We start from the raw sequence: 26,157 nt of genomic DNA, 5'->3' as shown, positions 1-26,157 counted from the left end.
GGATACTCATTTCATGTGCTATTTCTGTTGATAAGAAGTGAACCATGTTTCAGCTGTAAACTTGTTTTGGAAATGGTTGCAATTTGTGCAACTGTTTTCCTTCCCAAAGATTATTGGCTAATCTATTCAGCTAATTGCCAAGTTGGTGCATGATTTGCAAAGTATTGAAAAAAAAATCCTAAATTTATAAAGGGATTCACTTAGGGTGAAATTTAACATTATGCTTAGAGCATAATAAATTGGTGTTAAAGTTGGAATGAACTGTGAGCAGTCACACATCAAGGGTTAATACAGTTTCTTGCTTGTTCTGACCTGGAACTAGAGGGTTGGTGTGTAGAGACATGGCTAGGAGCTAGAAACCCGGGCTCTATCCCCAGTCTGGGTAAGTGTGGGAGAAGTACAGGTTGGAGCCACTAGGGCTCCTACTGTTGGGAGCTCCCCCATTAGGGCTGAGGTGTTGGGGGCCTACAGATTGCTCATTTCATCTCTGTGGAGCACACTGAAGTTACCCTAAAATGAGCTAGGTGGCAAGGCCCAGCATTAACTTTCATCTGAAGTGGTGTAACTGTGAGATTCTCAGAGAGTGCTTAGCACGAGTTAATGAAATTTAATGTGCAGATGTGCATGCTTTAAGTGCCCTAAGTATGGTCTAAGTGTAATGTGTAATTTCATCCTATTATATCACAAGGCATGAAAAGGAATTGTATTACTCCTGTCCTAATGTGCTCAACCAGCAAAATAGCCTAGTTTGCTTTCAGCATCCATATCAAAACTGTGACTTCATAATAACTCTGGCTATATATAAATTAGGTAGCTTGGAGCTAATCTGCAGTGGTGGCTACAAAACAGATGAAACTTGCATTTCAGATTAATATTTAACAAACTCTGTAACACTGTAAACTAGCTTAATGTCTCCTATGAGGCTCCTATTAGATAGTTGTCAACCAGAGCACATAGTACTGTGCACATATCTATCATTTTGTATTGGCCTGCAAGGCTGTACAGAAAAATCAGCGCTATGAATGATCACAACTATATTTCTGTTTCATAAGAAATCATGTCATAATACCACTGTTTTTTATAATATAATTTAGCATGTTTTTTCTGTTTTATATTTGCTACAGTTTTGAACTGGAAGTAGCACCACAAAAGCCAACCAAATCAGAAGAGAATGTACTGCAGACAACCACTCAGCCTGAGGTGAAGATGAGAAGGTCCAAGAAGAGAACAAAAAGAAGCAGTGTGGTATTTGCAGATGAAAAACCAGCACCTGATCTTTGCCTTTCTGATATGAAATGTGTATGTTACCAACCTAGAACACTTTTATACACTCTCCAAATCGAGGATTTTCTTTCATTTAAAATCTGTTCTGAAATACTCTTTGCTCTATCACAAAAAGCAACCTGCAGAGACTGAGGGCTAGATCCTTAGCTGGTATAAATCAATGCATCTCTGTTGGCTTCCCCAGCTGGGAAATCTGGCCCATAAGCTCCAGACTCCTGGTGCCTAGTCAGCTATAAATGAACTACTTGGTTGGGAGGGATAAACTAGGTTTCCTGGGGAGAAGCAATTGGCTCTGCTGCCATTTTATGGTATCCCCTTCCAGTCAGGGTTATTTCAAAAGTGATGAGTCCTGTACATTCTGTACCTTGTTACAGGACATGCAGCTGTTAGGAAATTGCAAGTTTGCAAACTGTGTTCTTTAAATGGTGCCAAGCCAGAGTGTTTAAGTCGTGGTATCTCTTTAGTGCCATATATCATCTAAATGTCTTTATAACACTAATAGATCATTGGAATAACTTCCACTGTGCAATTTTTGCAATTTTACCCTCAGTAGACAAATGCTTGTGAGTGAAAAAGGAAGAGTCATTAAAACAAAATCTATGAGAGGTTTACTATTGATAGAGAAGGCTTTCTAAATATCAAGCCTGTAACACAGCTGAATTAGAAAGGTGAAATATGTCATTTGATCAAAATCTTTCAGATGCATTGTTAAAGGCAAGCTGAATTATTTCCATGTAGGCATAAAGCCAGCATTTATTTAAAAGACCCTGGGCCTAATTCATCAGTACTCTAACTGATTTGACTAAGAAAAAGTTAAACCAAAGATGGAAGTGATCTTTTACATGTGAACGTAAAACAGGATTTTCTTCTGGAATTATGTCTTTTATAAGACCAACTGTATGGTTGGGATAAAGTTCATTACACATTGACATGCAAGGCTGAAAGGCATTCTTCTTCAGGTCTCTTCGAGTGATCTCAAGAAGAAAACCTTGCATTTGAAAGCTTGTCTGACTTCGCCCCCAACCCCAAGAAAAAAAAAATCTTTGCTTCTTGCATAATTTCTTGACCATCAACACTACAACATCACTCTAATACTACCATAACATAAAACAGCGAAGTTCCAAATTAAATGGCTTTTTGGAACTGTTTTTTTTTTCTTTTTTCATTGCTGGAACCTGCATTCAGGGTTCTGTTTTAGCACATCACTGACATAATTTGCACTCTCTGTGCATATGAAAAGGAGAATTACCCATGGATATAAGATATAAAATGGGACCGTTGGCCTCATCTTCATTAGACAGAAATACAGTTGATACAAGTGCAGAAAAAGGTCCCCTGACCACAAGCCGCCCCTTGAACCATATTATACTATATTATATACCTGTGGTAGCCCACAGGTCACGTGCAGCCCAGGGGCCTTAAATTGTGGCCCCTGGGCTCCCTCCTGGCTCCCCCTGTCACTCTGATTGTACCAGCAGGTGGCACCCACTTTGACTTCCCCTTCCTGCCCCCACCCCAGGCCAGTGTAGCCTGCTGCCCAGAGCACCTGAGCAGTATGGTACAATAGGGGAGCCCACAGCTAGGGAGGTGAGGGTGAGGCACATGGTGCAGCATTGGGAAAAGCAGGGCATGGGCAGGCAGGCCATGCAGAGTATGGCTCTGGTCCTACGTCATCCACTCATGCAACCTGCAAGTAATCTGGCCCATGGCTACTTTGAAGTTGGACAGCCCTGAGATAATATATGGCTGGTGGGTGAAGATATGTAAATCAGCATTTGGCTCCATCCTTAAAAGGAAGGAGGGAAAAGCGTTAGTTTACAACACTGCTTAAATCTTTTTCAACACCATTTCAGGTATCACAGTTTACTAAAAACCTTTTTTCAGCAATGGTTTGGTTTCCTATTGTACACTATGCTTTGCAGGCAGCACAAAGCCCAACATGGTTGGTATTGCTCATTTGCTTTGACTAAAAATAATCCAAATTCCCCCTACTATGAAGTATCTCTATGTGGCCACTCATTCGAATACAAATCCTTCTCGCAAAGAATAAAAAGCTGTGAACATGGACCAAGAGACTTAGTTAGCCATGCTAGTCTGAAGTCAAGTAGAAAGCAGGGTAGATTTACACCTTATAGATAAACAAAGAAAATACAGTGGATTCTGCTTTATAGAATCATTGGTTAATAGAATCAGATACTTATTTGAATCAATATGGGAAAACCAAAACCATTTGAATATTATTACACACAAAAATCACTCATATTAGAATCACAATTTTTGGCTTTTGGAATCATTTTACTGGAGAAGGCCAGGGATTTTGCAGCAAGCCCTCTGCAGGCTGGCAGAGTTCCAGTCTGCAGGGGGCTGGGAGGCAGTGGGAAGAGGGTGGTCAGGCAGGGGGTACCATGTGCATGTACATGCACATGGCTCCAAGCACCCTGGAGAACAGCTCCCACAGCTAAAAGGGTAGGGCGGGGATGGGAATTGAGCCCCAAAAGGGAGGGAGGAAGTTGATCAGGGCTGGAGCCACAGTAGGGAGTGGGACAGAGCTGTGGGTGGCTCATCCAGGGGGTGGGGGCTGGGGTCCCTGGCCTGACTGTGTGGTTGCTTTGAGAGGCACAACCTCACTGCCCATGCCTGCCCCCACCCCACACCATGCACAGATCTGTGGGGCACAGGTCCCCCTCTGCCCCTCCAGGAGTGCACACTGCACCAAGGAACTGGCCTCCCCCTGCACCCAAGCCCACAGTGGGCAGCAGCAGGTGGGAACCTGGGCTCTGCTCTACTGCAGCAGCTGCTGCCTCCTGCTGGGGGAAGGGGGCTGCGGACCCAAGTCCCTGGCCATAGCCCTGGCAGCTCAGGGATCCTTCCAGCAGTACTGGGGGGCATGGGGCTGTGGTGGGGGGGGGGGAGGTGAGGGGCATCAGCAGGGCTGAGGGGGCTGTGAGGGGAAGTGAGAGGCACGAGCAGGGCCAGGGGGCTGTGGGGGAGGAGTACCTGTGTTCTTAAAAAAAACGGGTCTCCTTTTAATGGAATTAGCTGGTTAATAGAATCAAATAACTGTTTCCAAAAGTGATTCCAATAAGAGGAATCCACTGTATGTATGTGTGTGTGTGTGTGTGTGTGTGTGTGTGTGTGTATATATATATAAATATATATATATATATATACACATACACATCATAAGCCTTCATGAGCTGAAGCATCTGATGAAGTGAGCTTTAGCTCACAAAAGCTTGTGCTATATATATTATCTACTTTAGTTAGTCTATAAAGTGAAAATCTACCCTGCCTTCAACTTGAACAAAATCAGGCTAAGTCACCTGTGCACAAAGATATGATTACAGCTTTTTACAGGGAGAAGAAAAAAAATCTTGTACCTAAGCTAAAAATCTCCCCCAAGCCTTGTTGTAGTACTTGGAAATAACATTATAGAATATTCTGGTTTTGGTGCTTGAGTAATAGCAGTCTCATTTGACCTTTTACCTGCACAGTTGGACTCTGTGCAGTACGATACATTGTCATTCCCTCTCCGCTCTCCAGTACAGGGGACCATTATACACTTAAGGTGCTTATACACCCTAGTGTGGAGGCTGCTCTGATGAACTGTAATTACAGCGCAGTGGAGCAGACTCGATTAATCAAGTCTGCTGGAGTGTGGTAATTACCATGCTCCAGCCAGCCTCCATGTCTGGTGTATCAGTATCCCCATGCTTCAAAATGGTGACAGGGGTGCTTTATCTAAAACTTGTTTGACGAGCTTTAGATAAAGTTCTGCCACCATTTTGAAGCATGGGGATGCAGATACATAGGATGCCCCAGGTGCTTTAATTAGAGCAGCTCTTGGAGCCACTCTAATAAAAGCACCACCCCCCCCCTCGCCCTCATCCCAGAGCACATATATAGATGCCCTAACATACCACTCAGAGAAAGTATTGATTCCTGGGACTTCAACCTATTATTTCTGCAGCTCACAGAGCCTCCCTTTGAACCTCTCTTAGACTTTTCTTGCACTACTTCTGAAGACTGTCTTTCTAGTGGTTTTCTCCTCAGAAGAGTAAATGCATCTCAGGCACTTATGGCTGAACCTCAACATGAGGTTACCAGGACCTCCCTCAAAGCTCATTGTCACAGAGCACTTAAGTGCCCTGCTCCTTTCAAGAGTGGAAACTGCTAGGGAGAGAGCTCTAGCAGTGAGTGGGGAGCCCCAGCTGCTGGTTACCAGGGCAGCTAGAATGAGCTAGTGGCCCATACCTGCCAGTGGTCAGCTGACTGGAAGGGGCAAGGCCTGGCTCATATATAAACCCCAGAGCTGGGGCCAGGATGGCAGTTCCCTACCAGCAGCCAAGGGGGAAGTAGCTCTCCCAGGGCAACTGAAGGAGAGATGTTTGACTGCAGGTACAGCTTCTAATACTGCTGAGGGACGGAGCACCCCTGGTGTGGCTTGAATGATGTTATAGCCGGGCAGCTTGAATTTATGTTATAGCCCAGGGGCTTGTGTTTAGTTTGCTGTTTAAGACCGGTGGTTTGGGTGAGGCTATTAGGGGATGGAGGAGGCCTCGTAGGGGACCCATGGCAGCATGCTGACCCCAGCGCCAGAGAGGGCATAGCATTTGGGGGTGCACTGACCCCAGTGCCAGAGAGGGCACAACACTTTGCAGACCTGTGGAAAGCCCAGGCACCAGAGAGGGCACAGCACTTTGCAGGGCCACAGGGAGCTCAATCGCCAGGGAGGTGCAGTGCGAGACAGGGCCGTGCAGAGCCCGACCACCAGGGAGGCGTAGGGCGAGACGGGAGTCAAATTTATAACAGGACCCAGATTGAACATCAGTTCCATCTGCAAGGCTTGGGGCATGATAAAGGGCTGGTTGGAGCCATGCGTAGCCCATAAGGCGAGGGTGCTCTGAAACATCCATTGTGACATCTATCCTGGAGCGGGACCCACCGGGGGTCCAGGGACCCACGGAGTCCTGGGGTCCAATCTTGACCATGTCCAAGAGGACTTAGAGACAGCCTCCCTATCAATCATTCAATCAAAGATGTGGCGGGCGAGAATCAAGGGTGACCATTGGGCCAACTTGGCATGGTAAGGGGGCCTGGGGAAGATCACGGCCATTCTACAGGACCCCATCCCATGACACTCATTCCTCAGGTTGTCTCAGACCTTCATGTAAAGGTCAGTGCACCCACCTGTCTTCTTTTTCAAGACATGCTTAGCCCTGGAAAAACAGAAACTGCATGTTTTTAATGTATGTTGGACTATATCCCGTTACGTTAAGAGGTTCAAGCAAGCCAGATTGTCACCCTGTCTGTTTCTAGCCATTGTCAAGTATTCTAAAGGTCAAAATGATTACTGACATAGGAAACATAGCTGGCTGGTGTTATCAGCTGCATTATCAGATGATTGATGTACTTCTCCCACTGAACCTCAAGGCTCACTCCCTTAGAATGCAAGCAACATCCTCTTCTTCAAGTATGTGCCTGCATCAGAAATCTGTCTTAAAGTACTTGGTGACCACTCTCACATGCTTGCCCTGAACTTGACTGATAGGCCAGATGCCAAACTCAGGAAAGCAGTACTACAATCAGTGTTCAGTGAGTGCAACTGAAACTTTCCAATCCCTCCATCAGGTAGATGATACATGCACGAAGAAGAACGACATTATTATTTACTCTACATGAATTTTGGCTCCTTGGGAGGTTATTGTCCATATGAATCTCATAATCCACTTCATATCCACTTTCCAGTATCCTAAGCTACCATAGATTCATAGATTCATAGATGTTAGGGTCGGAAGGGACCTCAATAGATCATCAAGTCCGACCCCCTGCATAGGCAGGAAAGAGTGCTGGGTCTAGATGACCCCAGCTAGATGGTTACCTAACCTCCTCTTGAAGACCCCCAGGGTAGGGGAGAGCACCACCTCCCTTGGGAGCCCGTTCCAGACCTTGGCCACTCGAACTGTGAAGAAGTTCCTCCTAATGTCCAATCTAAATCTGCTCTCTGCTAGCTTGTGGCCATTATTTCTTGTAGCCCCCGGGGGCGCCTTGGTGAATAAATACTCACCAATTCCCTTCTGTGCCCCCGTGATGAACTTATAGGCAGCCAGAAGGTCGCTTCTCAACCTTCTCTTGCGGAAGCTGAAAAGGTCCAGTTTCTCTAGTCTCTCGTCGTAGGGCTTGGTCTGCAGGCCCTTAACCATACGAGTGGCCCTTCTCTGGACCCTCTCCAGGTTATCCGCATCCCTCTTGAATTGCGGCGCCCAGAATTGCACGCAGTACTCCAACTGCGGTCTGACCAGTGCCCAATACAGGGGAAGTATCACCTCCTTGGACCTATTTGTCATGCATCTGCTGATGCACAATAAAGTGCCATTGGCTTTTCTGATGGCTTCGTCATACTGCCGACTCATGTTCATCTTAGAGTCCACTAGGACTCCAAGATCCCTTTCCACTTCTGTGCCACCCAGCAGGTCATTCCCTAGGCTGTAGGTGTGCTGGACATTTTTCCTCCCTAGGTGCAGCACTTTGCATTTCTCCTTGTTGAACTGCATTCTGTTGTTTTCTGCCCACTTGTCCAACCTGTCCAGGTCTGCTTGCAGCTGTTCCCTGCCCTCCGGCATGTCCACTTCTCCCCATAGCTTTGTGTCATCTGCAAACTTGGACAGAGTACACCTCACTCCCTCGTCCAAGTCGCTGATGAAGACATTAAAGAGTATCGGTCCAAGGACCGAGCCCTGCGAGACCCCACTGCCCACACCCTTCCAGGTCGAAGCCGACCCATCCACCACGACTCTCTGGGTGCAACCCTCCAGCCAATTTGCCACCCACTGGACTGTGTAGTCATCCAAGTCACAGCCTCTTAACTTGTTCACCAGTATGGGGTGGAATACCATATCGAAGGCCTTCCTGAAGTCTAAGTATACGACATCCACCCCTTCTCCTGTGTCCAGGCGTTTTGTAACCTGGTCATAAAAAGAGACTAGATTGGTCAGGCACGATCTGCCTGCCACGAACCCGTGCTGGTTTCCCCTCAGCATAATTTGTCCTGCCGGGCTCTCGCATATGTGAGCCTTGATAATTTTTTCAAAGACTTTGCCAAGGATGGAGGTGAGACTGACTGGCCTATAGTTGCCCAGGTCCTCCTTCCTCCCCTTCTTGAAAATGGGGACCACACTGGCCCTTTTCCAGTCCTCCGGGACTTGGCCCGTGCGCCACGAGCATTCGAATATTCCCACCAGTGGCTCTGCAATGATGTTGGCCAGTGCCTTCAGCACCCTCGGATGGAGCTCATCCGGGCCTGCCGACTAAAGGCATCCAGTTCTTCCAAGTGACCCTGCACCATCTCAGGGTCTACGCATGGAAGTCTGGCGCCTTGCTGCTGCCTCTCCATAATCCCAGTGAGAGACTTTGACATTCAAATTGTGACGAAACTGAGAACCTATTGAGATTCCTGAAAAAAACATTGGTTTATTTTTGTACATAGGTGGCTTAACCTGGCTTTGTCCTTGTTCACAGCTTTGTGTTCATTTTGTAGCACACACATTTCTTATGAGATTTTGCAATGTGGAAGAGACAGAGAATTGTCTGCCCCATGCTTCATGCCCTTGCATAAGAACATGAGGAGACACCAGGTGTAGGAGCAGCTCTGTCAGACGCTATTTTGTTTTTGTTTTTGTTTTTTTTTAAAAGTAGATGCATTCATTTGCAAGAGGCACATATGCACCTAAAATTGGATCTAAGCTGAAAGAAACTCACACAACTCACTGCCAATTCATTGTAGAAGTTGGCATTTTTCCAGCATCTAAGCTGGCAATGCTAATGCTCCAGGGGTGAAAAAAAAACTTCTTCTTAGGGCTTCAATTTATTTTCCAATAGTCCATCTCAATTTACTGACAGGATTATTCCACATCAGGTAGACTATATACTCTTTAATGTCCATTTTTCTTCCTTTAGTTCGTAGAATATTCAGAATGTGATTAAGTATATTTTTTTTTACTTGAGTTTACATAGAAAATTATACCCTTTCATGTTCTCTTTGGGCCAAATTCTCATATAAAGCACTGCACAGTGGGCATGTCTACACATGCAATTAATGTACAGCAATAAACTCTGGCACGTAATGTGCATTTTAATGTGCACCCAAGACTGCAGCACGTTGAGCCAGGCCAGAGCAGAGGACCCAGGGGGTCAGCCTGCCAGCCTAGGGCTGCTCTGACCCAGCTCAACATGCTGCAAAGGGACTGGCTGGGGCATGAGGATGTTCCAGTGTGGAGCTAACCAATAGGCAACCCTCATACTGAACCACCCTCATGTACCACCCAGCCCCATCAGCATCTACACATGTGTTGCTGAGAAGTAAAAAACTGCTGTAGGATAGTACTTGTGTTTACAAGTACTAACCTATGGCAGAGTTAATTAGTTTACTCCATCCTAATAGCACTGCATGTGTAGATGCTGAGATGCTTACTGTGGACATAATTAGGCAACTTCACAGTAAACATCTCATGTTGATGCCCCCAGTGGGGCTAAAAGCAGAATTATTTTCTTCCATATAACAAATAAGTTGCTCATTTTGCCTAGTGTATTGCTATTGGTTATATTTTAGTTCACCATTAATGGTAACTTTGTTTTATATAACTAGCTGTCAAGGAAATACGAGTTCATGAGTGACACCAACCTCTCAGAACATGCAGTAGCACCTCAGAAAACATCTGTTCTCAAGCAAATGAGCTTTGCCAGTCGATCTATGCCAACTATACCAGGTAAATTAACTATGGTAAGACTGCATGCTGCACCAATTGTTTAAGATAGACCCAAAAGTAAAAATAAGCTTTTTGTCCTTTGTTCCATGGAGGCTGAATCTAAAGTTCCATCTTTAGGGCTGAAATAGAGTTGGCTGGGATAGCACATAATGTGTGACGTACCTTGAAATGCATGTTGGAAAAATCTATAGAACAATACCCACTTATTACACTGTTGAAATTTCAAATGAACTTAAAAAGTTATAATAGAACATTGCTTTGAAAAATTGTCATTGCCCCAACCTTCATCTAAATAAAGAAAGTGTCCCCAAAACATTAAACCCCTGCTAATGCAATTCTCCCAGGTTATCTTTGTTTTACTTAAATCATGTTATGGTAGAAAAAGTCATTGTAAGCTATTGCTTTCTTAGGAATTACCCTAAAGCTGAGTCTGCTGTATGTCACCCAGCTAAAACTTTGTGTGCAAAAATCCAAAAAGGCCTGTAGAACAGCCAGCACAAGTTTTTATCTGTGCTCCACATCACAATTAAAAACCAAAAATCCAAAAAATCCAATTTGCATATGTTTCCAGAGAGAAAAGGTCCATTGGTCTTTTCTGCCCTGTAGAACTTTATTTATGGAAGCAAGATCTTCAATGGTCTCTGATCCAAAGGCAGAGTGCAGAAAGGGAAGAAAAGAAGGAGAAAACTTTGCTCATCCCTTACTTTAGGAAGGAAAATGCACCACAACATTGGGTTACAGCACCAGTGCAGGGAAGTTTAACAAGTAGAGGCAAGATGAGATTTGTATGTAGATTTAGGGAAACCTCTGTGATTGACATAACAACTCTCCCTTGAGAACAGGGAGAGGAACAGATCAAGTAACAATATAGCTGCTGGAAAGACTGGCCTTGGGATATTGATAGATTTAATACGTTCCCCAAATAAAGCTTTGTTTTTTCCAAAAACTTTTACCATTAAGTGGAGCTTGCCCTCTTTATAGACCAGTATCCTAAAATTATAGCTCTCTTTCTCCTTTCATTTGTATGAGGACAAATCAGGAGTCACGCTGGCGTACACAATGGAATTACAGTAATATAAGGCCAGAGTCAGTGAGAGGAGACTCAGGCCTCCTTCCTGTTCGCTACACAGTTGAAATGTAACTAACTCTTAACTAGGCTTGGTAGGATTAAATTTTGATCAGTAAATGATAAACCTTGATTTCACCTCACACTCACAGGCCAATGAAAAAATATTTCCATTGTTAATAATCAAAATGTATAAAAAATGTGCATAAGAAAAATGATGCCTGATGGAGTGTGTAAGTATGGAGGGCGGGGGGCAGTCCTACAGAAGCATGCTGACTGTAGTTTTGATGGCAATTCCCAGAAGCCCAAGGAGACTGGAAACAAAGAAAGAGGGAGTGAAAAAGCGGACAAGGAATCTCTGGGTGAGCAGAGCTGGAACTGATGGCAGCTTTGCTGTTCAGCTGGAGGCAGTCCTACAGTAGTTATATTTGTTGTGGCAGGTGATTGAACTGCACAATCCTGCAAATTTAAATGGATAAAAAATTGAAATAAATTCTTAAAAATAAACATTGATATTATCCTCTGAAATTAAAAAAAAAAAAAAAAAAATTTCTGCCAAGTGTACTCTTAACCCATCCAAGGGGATGCAAGTTTTTCCATAGACTGCATTTAAAAAAGGTAGAATTGTATTAGGATATCTCATCTTTCCCTGTGAATTGCAAAAATTATTTATTTTGTGCTGTTTTGCCTTACACTTTTATGCCTCTCTTTTTACAACCCATCATTTGCATCTATTTGAAGGGTTGACTCTCTCAGTTGTGTGTACCCCACCAGCTGATGAAACAATTGGATCACATAGATTGAGCCAGCAAATTCTTCCTGCTACCTTGGAGGGAGACAAGAAAACCTTGAAAAAGAAGAAAAAGAACCAGTTCTTTAAAACAATTGTAAGTGTTGTGTTTCTATCTCTATGGAAAGGAGGAAAAACGACTTGTAAATCCAGTAATTAAATTTGTCCACATTTCGAAGTGCAAAGAAGCAAAGCGTTTAAGAAGTCATGGACCCGACTTCCAGAGAAAACTATGCAAAGCTTATCTTCTACTTAAATTTCTGGTGCCAATACATTTTTTTTTTAGCTAAGAAGCAATGAATATTCTCTCCTAGGAACAAAGGGATGTATAATGTACTGCATCTTGCATACCTCCACATACACTAGGTTCAGAGATGTAGTGCTGTATCCATGCCACAAGAGGTCTCATTTGACCAACTGATTTTCTTTTGCCTGATCTGTACAACTTTTTAATAGCAAATATAGGAAATAATTATTTTTTTGTATTTTTAATCTAGCATCTGGCATCTAGCATCACAGTAGTTGCTAATAGTGTATAGTGCAAAATATGCTTATACAGATGCATGGGTCAGTTCTGATGTCAGATACATTTCCAACTGAAGTCAGTATTTGATTCAGCCTGGAGTCAGTATAGCTCACTGAAACCAGATGGTGTTCCTCTAATTTACAAAACAAAATTCCTGTTGTTGTAAATGAAAGTTTTATACAGTTGAAGTGCATAGAACTTGATCCAAAAAAAAGTTTTTCAGGTCAGATGCTAAGATCAGAAGTTCCAAAAATTGCTCTAAAAATGGTATATACATTGTAGAGGATTCCCTTCAGGTCATGGAAGGTTATATTTGATACACATGCCAGAAGTTGCTGATATTCACAGTGGTGGAACTTACCATGATATCTATAATATTTTACATGCATCACCAGTATTGCTGACATTACAGTTTTTTCATAAATTTCATTTCAGCCCTTTTGTACTTTAAAAAGGCATAACTTGCTGTCCTCTAAAAGAGTTAAACAGCATTCTATTCTAAAAAGCCTAAATCTAAGGGTTCATAGATTCATAGATGTTAGGGTCGGAAGGGACCTCAATAGATCATCGAGTCCGACCCCCTGCATAGGCAGGAAAGAGTGCTGGGTCTAGATGACCCCAGCTAGATGCAAATCCAACCTCCTCTTGAAGACCCCCAGGGTAGGGGAGAGCACCACCTCCCTTGGGAGCCCGTTCCAGACCTTGGCCACTTGAACTGTGAAGAAGTTCTTCCTAATGTCTAGTCTAAATCTGCTCTCTGCTAGCTTGTGGCCATTATTTCTTGTAACCCCCGGGGGCGTCTTGGTGAATAAAACCTCACCAATTCCCTTCTGTGCCCTCATGATGAACTTGTAGGCAGCCACAAGGTTGCCTCTCAACCTTCTCTTGCGGAGGCTGAAAAGGTCCAGTTTCTCTAGTCTCTCGTTGTAGGGCTTGGTCTGCAGGCCCTTAACCATACGAGTGGCCCTTCTCTGGACCCTCTCCAGGTTATCCGCATCTCTCTTGAAGTGCGGTGTCCAGAATTGCACGCAGTACTCCAACTGCGGTCTGACCAGCACCCGATAGAGGGGAAGTATCACCTCTTTGGATCTATTCGTCATGCATCTGCTGATGCATGATAAAGTGCCATTGGCTTTTCTGATGGCTTCGTCACACTGCCGACTCATGTTCATCTTGGAGTCTACTAGGACTCCAAGATCCCTTTCCACTTCCGTGCCACCCAGCAGGTCATTTCCTAGGCAGTAGGTGTGCTGGACATTTTTCCTCCCTAGCTTTTCTAGCTTTAATCTTTCTAATAGGACTGAGAATAAAATAACTACCATGCTTACTCAAATACAAAACAAAGTGATTTTCCACATTTAATAAGGAGGAGGGGAAAGCGCCTCATCTAGGATTTGAGTACAATGCAGTGCCTGGAGGGTAAGTGGATGCTGTGGCTCTGGCTCTGGACCTGACCCAGGGTCAGGATCAGAATCACAGCTCCTGCCTGCTCTCTTCCGCCCCCACCACCTCTGTCGTTCCCCACATTGTGTCTCCAGCTCCCTGCTGTTGTAGTGGCAGTGGCTCTGTCTGGCCCCAGAGCCTGGGCTAGAGTTGCCACCTCTACCACTGCTACCGAGCCATGTTGGGGCTGCAACAAGCACATGCCTCATGCCCCAGACTGGAGTGGGGCTAGACCTGTAGGGTAAGCATCAGGGAGCAGGCAGGCAGTGGTTGCAGTATGTGGGAGATAGCAGGGGGAGCACATGGTAGGGTGAGAATGGGTACAGACACCAGAGAAGGGCAGGTGATGGGGGGGTGCAGGCATTGGGGGACAGGTAGCAGGGGAGAAGGTGCTGAGGGAATGGCAGGCAGCAGGGTGGACAAGTGATGTGGGGGACTGACAGCAGGGATCAGGTTGCTTGACTCCCACACTGCCTGCTCCCCCCACTCCCTATCTACCTCTCCATTGCCTACTTACCCACCACCTTCCCCATACTGTCTCCCATCTGACTGCTCCCTTTCTCCCCACTTGTCCTTTGACCACTGCTTTTCCTGCTGTAGTAGTGGGGGGAGGGAAAGGGGAGGTGATAACTCTTCAATAATTAGATTCTCTACATAGAAAATTATAGCAAATCATTACATTTTTCTTGTATAGAATTGAATTATGGGGGGAGGGGTCATTTTAAATTCAGAGTTGTCTTGAATTTGGCTAAATACAGCATGACTTTGGTTTTATTTATTTCAAATGTGCCTCAGAATGACTGTGTGCTGTATAATCAGTATGTACAATGTAGCCTCTTCTACTGATTAAAATAATTAACATATGAAATGAGAGAGGCATACTTTCCATTTCCACAAGTTCAGCAAGTACTGAATAAAAGCTTAGAGCCTCATCAAGTGATAACTTAAGTAGGTGTGTATCTAACTTCACATCACTGCGATTACGTAAGTGAAGTTATGTTTGTATTTATGGTTTTGTAGAATATGGGAATTAAAGGTATTCTGGGTTTAGTATGGGATATTCCTTTCGAAGTAATAAAAATGAGATTAAAAACATAAGCTAATTTCTGTATATATGTACAAATGGAGTCCAGGCACACCCACTTGTGACTATATGATCCTCTGTTTTTCCTTTATACAGCGCATTTCCAAACTGCCTGAGGATGGGAAACACTCTGGAGAGCGTAACTTTGAACCCTCATCCAAAGATCTGTGAATTCCATTGCTTACAAGATAAATCATTTCCCAGCTGCCCTCCTCCAAACCCCACCACCACACACCAACAGTGTGCGACTATTCTAGTGCAGGTCAATTGTAGAGACATTATTGACATAACTTATGGATGATAGATAATGCATACAAGTAGCATTCATGTCTGTGATTCTGTTATAAGCATTTCAAAATAATATGGATGTATTAGGAGAAACTAAAAGTATATAGTGATTATAAATGGTGTGCTAACAGGGATGTGGGGCAAAAATACAGTGATCCTGTTAATGCAGGAGAAGTAAAAGTCATGGTATGCTTATTTTTTATGTAATTCATTCCAATGAAAAAGGATGTCACTAGGTCATCTGCACTGGTGACTATTCTTTTGACAGTTTAATGGAAGGTTTCAAAAATTCGTCCTACTCCTGTTCCCATTAAAGCACATGGAAATGGTATCACTATTACTTATACCACTGCACTCCAGAAGTATGACTGCAGACCAACATGAGCTTACTTTAAACTACTGACAACAGTGGAGCTATAGCACTGTGGAACTCCGCGTGGGTTTGTCACTTATGTACTTCCAAGAAGGTTTTGAAGCCTTTACTGATCCTCATTTTGCTACTACAGTTTTATATACCCAAGCTAACATGGAAGCAGAATCAGCCCTTTACTGTAACACCATATGCCTGATTTTCTTCTCAAAACAGCAGTAGCTGCTTTGTATTGAAAACCTTTGCCAACATGTATATACAAGAGTTGATACCACATCTGATTGTATGGTATAAGTAAAGCTGTTTTCTCTGCAGTTCAGCAATAAAATTTTAAATGTTTCTTTTATTTGCCTTGAATCTTTTTAACTGGAATGTCATGGTGAAATATGTGTTAATTGTTTTTTACTGACAACAAAAGGAACTTGACACCTCCATATCCCTTGCTTTCCAAATTTAATTGATTTTCTGCTTATGTGATACGTGATAGAGTTTGAACATAGTTCCTTGTTGGCGTGAAACTAAACAGCAGTGCAGGTCAGTATCTTACCTTTTTTCTTAGAGCTGTCTGGTTTTGTTTTGTTTTTTAAAGAGAAATGACATCTCAAGCACAAAATAAATTAGGCTCAAAGGTTTCCCAAAAAGAGAAAGGACAACTGCTCTTCCTTAGGTTACCACAGCAAAGTACATGTAATGGATTATCATAAACAACATTTTAATGGTAAGAACACTAGGCCTAGGGCAATGAAACAAGCTTCTGAGGGGAGTCAGAGAACCTTCTTCACTGGAGATTTTCAGAGGCTAGGGACAGACATTACACATACACTGGTTTAAGTGATCAGAAACTGGTTTAAACCTGTAACAACAGAAGTTCAGTGCACATAAACCAGTTTGAAAATGGCTGAAACCAGTTTGAGATAAACCTGGTTGAATGTAGTATCTGACTTAACTGATTTGGCTTAAACCAGTTTATGCAATGTCTGTCCCAGACCTCTTGCTGGTTTAAGATAAAACAGACTCCCCCAGCATCCCAGCATACTCTTTGGGCTGGGTGGGGCTCTCTGTTCCACAGCAGGGCTAGCCCCATCCCTCTGCTCCCTGGCCAGAGCTCTGGCAGAGACCACAGGTATAGCAGGGTCTGCCTGGCTTCCCCCTACCTCCCCCACTTCTTATCTCCCATAGCATGGACCCTAGCTCCACGGAGCCTAGGCATGTGGTATGCTAGCTAATGCTGAGAGGTGTCTCTGTGTGTGAGTGTCTCCAATTTCACTGGGACAGGCAGACAGAACAGTGGCTGCTTAGGACTTTTTGGAGCTAATCAACAGGTCAGCAGGTAAGCTGTTTAAGAAGAGTTTGAATTAATGGAAAAAGGCTATTGTTTTGTTGATGAGGTGATAAACACTGTTATCAGGTCCCCGCTGGCTTGCTCCCCTTCAGTTTACTGCAGACAGTATAAAGAAGCAGGGAGAGGGAGATTGAGAAGCTCCATTCCATCAACAGATGCATGCACTGCACAACCCCCTTGCCTCAGAGTGCTAGCAGAGGGCTGGGGTCTAGCAACACTCGCACCCCTTGAGCAGTGAGTGGTGAAAAGCCTGCGATGGTGCAGGCAGACCTCCCTAATCAGAGGTCCAACTGGGGCCTGGCCACATCTTCCCTCAGCTCAGCAGCCTGTGGAAGGGAAGGGAGGTCTGCTCTAGCGCCCCCCAGGATCTAGCTTGAGCCACTGGCGGCATGTGACTTAATTCCCTCAGTCCAGAAAGAATGTCTGTCCAGTTGTAAACCAGCTCTGACTAACCTGCAAAGATTGAATCAATTCAGGCTCAGGCTTTTTGAATGTCTGTCCCTAGCCAAAAAGACTGGATATGGACATCTTTGCTGGGATGATTTAGAAATATCAGATCTTGTATTCTCATGCAGGGCATTGGGCTAGATGATCCCTGGAGGTCCCATCTGACTCTGGTTAGATAGACCATTCAAGGCCCTTGTTTGTACTCTATAACTATATGGGAAGGTCTATGCTTATTAAATAATATGTTCCTAATTATAAGGTTTAAACAGCTGGTACAATTATTATACCTGATTTTGTTTGGATAGGTAAAGTAAAAAAGGTGGACATATCAATGGAAATATTTCTTTAGTTTGGTTTATACTTGTTTATTTTATAAATCCAATTATATTCATCATGAATAATTTACTTATTGAGTATAGCATATTTCTGTTTGCAGGTTGTCATTGAGCAGCACTTTTTTCAACTGTAATTCATTACTAAAATAAGTAACATTTGCTTTCTGTGAGATTTCTCTAGTACCTACTGTTTGCATTAATATTCCTGCAAGAAGCTTGTTCACTAAAATTACTGCAGCTGCAAAGTCAAATGGGTTCCCAGTTGTGGCTAATTCATTGATTCTCTGCATGAGTATTAGCAGTAGGTTTTTGTTGTATTTGCTTTTCTAAACCACTCAACAGTGCTTGTGAGTGAGGAGGAAAAACCAGAACAGGACCTTCCCAGAAAGAACAATTTCAATGACATGAGCAGGGAAGAGGGGTGTGTGTGTGTGTGTGCATGCGCATGTGTCCATGACAAAGAAAGAGTGAGTGTGAGAGCGAGAGAGAGAGAGAGAGAGAGAGAGCCTGATGATAATGAATAGAAAGGAGTTAAAAAGAAGAATGCATAATTTTACATCATCCTGGGTTCAGGGTCATTACTGGGTTTCATGTTTGATACTGTTTCCAAAGACATTAAATGATTCCTGATGAGATAAATGCAGTATTATTTTATTGTCATTTCCACAAAGTTGAATACATTTTTAAAAGAAAAGTTCTGGTCTTTATTCAGAGAATATTAAGGAGAAACTATTTTTTTTCTCTGTAAAAATAGCACTTAATGGGACAATTTTCCTTATTGTACTGTAGTATGTCTGTATTTGTTTTTTAAGGACCTCCTGTGTTGCAGTATCCTGGAAGGACAAGCTCTTTCATCAAATAAGAGCTGATTATAAGAGCTCTAAGTAAATCAGTAAGTTGGTAGGCTATAATAAAAGCAATGTGACTTAAAAGGGAAATATCAGAAATGTGCAGAACAGTGGAGGTGAAAGGAGGACACTGGAAACAAATGACCAGGGAGAAATAACATGAATCCAATGGAGGTTTAGCCAGTGGTATGAGATTCAGATTCTTGGTTGGTCTAGGATTTACACTAGAACTTAGCCAGCTGGCACAAAAAATAAGTCTTACCAGATTTTCCAGTACTGTAGATTGCCACTACCTCTGCCAAGCTTCTCTTGGTTGTTGGATTTTCCCAGGGTTTCAAAATTAGTCCAGGTTAAATGAAGTAACACTGATTGGCATTAATTAGGTCAAGTAAATCAGAAGGTAAAGTCATGGTGTAACTGAGCACCATGCTTCAACCACCTATAAGTTTCCAGACACAGTGAATATACGTGACAGTTAGTATGTGAGTAAATGACGTGGCAGGAAGAACAGACAACACCATGAATTCATAAATTGTATGTGAGGCTGTTTGGCAGCAGCTGTTTGAAAATATGAATTAGCACTGATTAGTGCTGTTTTGTCACAGACAAAATAAGTCTCAAGTACATTTTGTTTGAGGATAATTTACTTGACTTGCAAGAGACAAGAATTCTTGTGGGTGATATCTTTTCTTTTTTTGGACCAAGTGAACTCCATTGTTGGGGTAGAAATAGACAAGTTTTCAGGTATCACAGTATCAGTCTGGGGGAGAGAAACAGATTCAGGAGAGCTAGCAGCAGATGGGGTGAAAGCTTGTGTAAAATTCCATATGTAAATAAAAACAGGATCTAAGAAAATTAAGGTAGCCAACAAACAAGAGAAATGCAGTAAAAACTCAATAATGGAAGAACAAGATTGTTCAGAAGGAGCATTATTACCTGTTAAGTGCAGAGATTAGAATCAGGTAAGTAACAATGGGTCATGAAATGATTGTCTATGTTACGTCCCTGGTAACTGTGTCCAACAGGCTACTGCATTTTTGTTTTCAGGCTCATCTTTCAAAGACTTTTTTCAAAGATTTTCTTTAAGTATGAGAACTGGGAGGCCAAGCAGGATGTGATTTTCCTGTGAAAAATGTTCTAGTGTCCTATATCTTTCTTTTCATTAAACATTCATTCTGGTGCATATTTTTTGTCTGGTTTCACCCACGTAGTTTCAATGTATGATCTGTGGATTCTGCCTGATCCATGGATGCTGATGGTTTTGTTGTGGGGAATTGATTGCTGTGGTAGTAGAGATGAGTTGACAAGTCTTGCATTTATTGTTCAGGCAGGGCTGACTCCTATTAGATGTCTGTTGATCAGCAGGGAGCTTGCGTCTGATGATGAGGCAGAGGGGCTGGGCATATTTCTCTCAAGGTCTTGTCCTTTTCAAGTATACGCTGGAGTTTTTTGAGGATACTTCTTATTGGTTTAAGTGTGGGATGGTAGGTGACAACCAAGGGCAGGCAGTCAGTCGGGGTTTTTCTCATTTATCATAGTAAGTTGCTGAGGGGTATTTTAATGGTTCTGTCAAAGATATGGTCTGTTTCTCTGCTGGAGTGTCATTGCTGAGTAAAGGCTGATTTCAGTTTGGCAAGATGGGTCTCCAAGAATATCCTCCTCAGAGCTGATGCAATAGTAGCTGAGGACCTGACTGCAGATCAGCACTCTTTTGGTGTATTTGAGGTGATTGCTGGTTGTTTGGACACAAGTATGGTGGTCTGTGGGTTTACGGGGTGCCCTCCTGGATTGTGGACCATGGTATCTAGAAAGCTGATGGTAATGCAGGAGTTTTCCAGAGATACTTTGATTGAAAGGTGATAGTTGTTGTGGAAGTCAGTAAACAAGTCCAGGTGTTCAGTCCAGGTGATCCAAATGTCATCTATGTAGTACAGGTACAGAACAGATTTGGTGATACAATATTCTGGCAACACCTCTACCAGGTGGCTTATAAAGAGGTTAACTTATGGGGCAGCCATCTCTGTGCCAGCTGACAGTCAGCTGTCGCTTAGGTAAGTGTATGCCACTGGGGCTTCCCTTAGTTCCACTGAGATAATTGCAGAGCCATTGGCTACCCTCATTGAGAACTCATGGGGCACGTCCAGATGAGCCCGTACGCGTCTCTTGCAGCGTCGCAAAATCCTTTGAGATGCTGCAAGAGGCATGTGCAGGAATGAGAAAATGTTCTTCATGCTGCAGATTTGCAGCGCTGGGGCAAAATTAGGCCCCTGGATATACAGGGGTCAAAAAAACCCACAGAGGAAAAAAAGCAGGGTAGGGCAGGGTCCTGGACCGTGCCCTGAGGGAACCAGAGGCTGGGTCCTCCACAGAAATGTTCTGGTAGTAGCCAGAGCATCTCTATGGTTGGCCCTCACCCTGGTACTGAAGCACACTGCCTGCCCATGCAGGGCAGGCAGCGTGCCAGCCTCAGGGAGCTGGACCCGGGCTCCAGTGCAGGTAAGTAAGTGGGGGGGGGCTGGAGAAGCGGGGAGAGGACCATGGGAGGGACCCCCACCGTCCCTGCCCCACCCAGCCCCACCCCGATACATGCTCCACTTGGGCCCAGCCAGGTGCCAGCCTCAGGGAGCTGGACCCGGGCTCCAGTGCAGGTAAGTAAGTGGGAGGGGCTGGAGGAGGGGGGAAAGGACCATGGGAGGGACCCCCACCATCCCTGCCCCACCCAGCCCCACCCCGATACCTGCTCCACCTGGCCCCACCCCCCGAGCCCTTCTGATCCCTGCCCCACCCGGGCCAGCATTCCTGGAATTAAAACAAACAACCCCTCCCCCCTACCGGCAACTCACTGGCAGGAGCAGCTGCCATCGGAGTCACTGCCCCTCCCCACACAGCATAGGGCCAGGTGACAGCCCCAGAGGCCCCAGCCTGAGCCCTGCTGCCCCCTGCTAAATGGGGGAGGGGCTCTGCCAGGAGGCCCCAGAGCTCCCACACCCCTGCTCCTGCGGTAACTTGAGGCTTTTTTTAGTTTTCATTTTTAACTGTCAGAGGCTGGAGGGGGGGCAGCGATCAGGGGGCTAGGGGTGTAAGCAGGGGGTGGGGCCAGTTGGGACAGCCATTGGGGAGTTGGGGGGGTGGGGCTGGGTGGGGCAGCCTTTAGGGGGCTGCAAGAGCCAGCAGGGGATGAAGCCAGGCAAGGCAGCAATCTGGGGGGCTGGGGGAGCAAGCGGGGGTGGGGCAAATGGGACCTGCAGGTTGGGGTTGGTAGCCCCTGTGGGGACCATTTGGCCTCTGTTGGTGGGGCTTTAACCCCTGTGTGGGGACTGTAACCCCTGCGGGGGCCATTTGGCCTATGTGGGTGGGGGCTGTGGCCCCTGTGGGGGCAGAAAAACATATAGGTATTTAAAATTCACTTTATTATAATCATAGAGATTCTGGTTGGCTTCCAAACTGCTTTAACACTGTAGATATATCAATCAAACATTGCCCAATGGATCGCTGTCTCTCTGTCTCTTACTCTGTCTTGCTTTATATACAGTGGTCTTTTAATTGTGTAGGAACGTGAATTTCAGGGTATTTTACAGAGTGACTTTGACTTTTTTTTATCGGGGATTTTTCAGCGCGGGGAACCTTTTCCAGTTCCCCCACATGCCTCATGCAGCATCTCAAAGGGGGTTGAGATGCTGCAAGTGTAGCAAAACCCCCAGTTTTTCTTTATATGCATTCCCTTCCTTTCTCCAATTATTTCTGGCTTTTCTTTCTCTCCCTCTCTATTCCCTATAGACAAGCATAAGCAAGCTCAGACTTAGGATAAGCTTTAACATTTTTATTTTGGTAGCAAGTTTTTGGTTTTGGATATCCACTATTTTATATTGTGTTATTATTAGGTTTGTATTGATTCTTACTGTTGTATATTGTATTATTATCATTTTCATATTGATTTTTATTGTTTCATATGGAGATTGTATGGTTTAGGCCTGTGTTTGTAAGTGAACCAAAGTAATGTCAAGTTTCCATTTTGTATGTCAAGTCTCCATCTTGTGTCCTCTATCCCGGCATTCCCTGTGTTGCAACTGTATGAGTCACATATCCCTCCCATGTAAATTGGTTCCCAGATGAATAAGAGTGATTGGGAATGATTGAAATACAATGGTAGCAGGCCTCTACTGAATGGCCTATAACGACCAGGCCATCACCTCGCATTGATTCATCCAGGAACCATGGACCTCACCCAGGAACAGAGACAAGAACTCAGCATTTGAAAGACAAAAGACCCTGCAGAACCAGCAACTCGACCATTGTACCCCACCATTACAGACACCTGAAACTGCACATCCCTTCATGGAGCATACTTGCTCACTACGCCAGGGGCTGACCCTTGCCTGGGCATGCCTCCTGTCACTAGGGTCACACAAGGTCTGCCCCTATAAAAAGGGGCAGTGAAGACAGACCCAGTGGGATGCCCTCTCCATCTGGACCAGCACCATGCCACACCACCTATCCACCCAGAGGCCCTGCCGGCAACCCCCCCCCCCCCCGCCCCTGGACAACACCTACTGGACAAGGACCACTTTCCAGCCTGGATAGGTAGCTATCACCCCCCACCCCCTTTTCAACCAAGGACTTGGACTCTGCTTCTCTTCCCTACCTGGACTCCAGCCCTTCCACTGAGTCTCCTTCTCCTGCTGCCATTGTGAGTGCTTGTGTGTGTATGAACCAATAACTTCATGGGGCTGCGTAGAGTGTTGTCTGTTTAATAAAACTGTTATTTGGACCCCTAAGTTGGGTTTTGCTTTACTATGGTTTGGCCCTGCTCCAATCTCTGCTCCTCACCCCTCTAACTTCTGTCTCATTTCTCCCTCTCCTGCTTCTGGCTCACTGCCACCTCCAACACCTGTCCTGAGCTCCTCTCTGACTCCAAACCCCCTGTTTCTTTGCCACTGTATTATCCCCACTGCCTTTTCCTTTTCCCCTGAGCAACCAGGTTTCTGCCTCAGCTCCTTTCCTGGCTGTCTCCTCCTTGCCACCACTTATCTGCCCCAGCCCCCCCCACAATATCTTAGCTGTCTGCCTCCGTTTCCAGCCCCAGTCTACCTTAAGTAAACCAAAGCCTCAGTTCTTCAGCTAGCTTCTCTGTAGTCCACCGGTTCTAATCCTGGTTCTGGCAACTTTTACTCCCTACACTTTAACTCTTTCTCTCTCACCTGAACCTTCCTCCAAGTATCCCAGGTACCCCAAGCACACACATACACACTGTACCATCCAAGTTAGGAACTTATCTGTGTGTATGTGTAGGTGTGTTGTATGTACGTGAACTGGTGGGGGGGTGTGTGTGTATATAATATGGCATTGTGTGCATTATATAAAAATTAGTGGTCTGTGTCTAACTTTTGGGGTCTATAGTGTATGTGCTTGAATTGGTGATAAGCATGCATGTGCCTAGGCTGGTTTGGATGTGCATGTGCCTGAGCTGGTAGTGTGTGTATGTACGAACCTAATTGATTTGTGTGTTTGTATATGTGCAATTGTGTCACACCCTCCTGTCTAACAGTGCAATATTGAGATCCTGAGAGTTGGCCTGACCCCACAGGGCAACACAAGAGGCACGTGCAGGCTCATCTAAACACACCCATGGAAGTTAGGTGAGGTGCTGGATGGTTGGGAAAGGGTAAATACAGTGCCCATCTTTAGGAAAGGGAAGAAGGAAGACATAAGGAATTACAGACCAGTCATCATGATCTCAATACACAGAAAGATTATGAAGAGGTCTTCAAGAAATCTATTGTGAAGCACCTGAAAGAAGACAAGATGATCCAGTCAGTATGGATTCACCAAGAGCAAGTCATGCCTGACCAACCTGACTTCCTTCTGTGATAAGATGTCAGGCTTTGTGAATGGGGGACAGAGCAGTGGATGGAATATATTTTAGCAAGGCTGCTGATATTGTTTTCCATAATGTTCTTATTAACAAGCTAAGGAAATATGGATTAAAGTACTCTAAAAGTGGGTGCATAACTAGTTGGAACATTATGTTCAACAAGTAATCATCAATAGCTCAATATCTAGTTGAGAGGAAGTATCAAGTGGGGTTCCCCAGGGGTCTGTCCTTGGTGCAGTATTGTTAAAAAAAATAACTAATGGTCTGGATGGAAAAGATTTGATAATATTTTCCAGTTCATGAGTAAATACTGGTGTAGAGTTTTCTACAAGTCCTTTACAATAGCTGGTGTCTGAGAGTTGTCTTCTGGCCTCCTTGATGTAGTCTTGACTGTTAGAGCAACAATAACTCCTTCTTTGTCTGCTGGTTTGATTACTGTTTTGTTGTTAGATTTAGGAACTGTACATCTTTTCTCTCCAAGGTGGTCCTGGCCTTTGTTGAGGATTTTACTGTCAGTTTGCTTCCTGAAACAGTTCTTGTACTAGTCCAGTGAGAAGTTCTTTCCACTGGCAGGTGTCCAGTCATTTTTAAAAAATCTACTGTGGAATGAAGGTTGTCAGAGGTGTTTCTGTCTTGGTTACAAACGCATTCCTTCAGGCAAAGTCTGCAAATTCTTTTAATTCTCCATATATTAGTGTCTTGTCAGGTTGTTTCTCTAGGGAGAAATGCAGGCCTGTGGAGGGTATAGATACTTCAGAGTGGGATAGGGGATGCTGTTCTGGTTGTTTTGAGTGCTGCTGTCTTGATTCTCCTCTCCTGTTGTTGGTATACTAGCTGTGAGGTGGCTCTTGTTGTGATATCTGATTCCACATCTTTTATGTTGGCTTGCTATCATTTGGTTTTTTACCTTTACAGATATGAAGCAGGGAGAGTTGTAGAGCAGGGCATAAATCCATTCCACTTTCGGTTCAGCCTTTTTAGAGAATGAGTTAATGCTCCTATACAAATTTTGACCCATGATATAGTCAAATTGAAACCTAAAATTTAGCTATCCTTTAGGAGAACACGTTGCAAGGGTGTTATAGTTGGACGGAAAACATTTTGTATACACATCTATGCAAATGCTAGTTATGATTTAGGTCCCTAGGTGAATGCACCGTTAATGGAATTATTAATCCCTGATTATTTCTGAAATCGATACTGCAATATCACTTAATGGCATGTACCACCACCTTACAATTGATTATAACATTGTAGATGTCAAGAACATAAACCTTCATTCTTAAGGGTATTTAGGCATTGTTGCACTGAGCACTGTAGGAATATCTATGCTGGTGTTTAACTTTGGCTGTTTGAGACAGGACTGAAGTACTGACTGAAACTGAACTAGCTTTGGTTTAAGTTACCTGACATCCATGATTAGAATTCAAAGTTATGCCATACATACTCCCCTTAAGAAAAGTCATCAGCTATTCTCCCATTTACTTGGAGACACTCTGGGATTTAAGCAGTGAGGCATCTTTATGTTTGCTACATCTCTCTGTGCATATATTTTAACACTATAAGAAGCATAGGAAGTTTCTCTCTGTCTAATCCAATGTCTGCTAAACTGAATGAAAAACTTCCATTGGAGTCAGACCAGATTATTTAGCTTCTTATACAAATACACTTTTATGCTTAAAGAAAATAATGCAATC

The 26,157-nt window shown here is 44.1% G+C and overlaps 1 protein-coding gene across 1 annotated transcript in view; it reads left to right on the top strand.

The window, feature by feature from the left end:
• The window catches only part of DOCK2 (dedicator of cytokinesis 2), a 520,353-nt gene extending 504,393 nt beyond the window's left edge, over positions 1–15,960 (top strand). The window contains exons 49-52 of the mRNA XM_019487133.2: positions 1,125–1,299; positions 9,929–10,049; positions 11,857–12,002; positions 15,055–15,960. Coding sequence (XP_019342678.1) covers positions 1,125–1,299; positions 9,929–10,049; positions 11,857–12,002; positions 15,055–15,129 — 517 coding nt within the window. The 3' untranslated portion in view covers positions 15,130–15,960. The remainder of the gene's footprint in view (positions 1–1,124; positions 1,300–9,928; positions 10,050–11,856; positions 12,003–15,054) is intronic.
• The last annotated feature ends 10,197 nt before the right edge of the window (positions 15,961–26,157 follow it).

The sequence above is a fragment of the Alligator mississippiensis genome, chromosome 9 (genome assembly GCF_030867095.1).
Source record: "Alligator mississippiensis isolate rAllMis1 chromosome 9, rAllMis1, whole genome shotgun sequence".
Taxonomy (NCBI): domain Eukaryota; kingdom Metazoa; phylum Chordata; order Crocodylia; family Alligatoridae; genus Alligator; species Alligator mississippiensis.
This window is presented reverse-complemented; position numbering and strand designations above follow the sequence as displayed.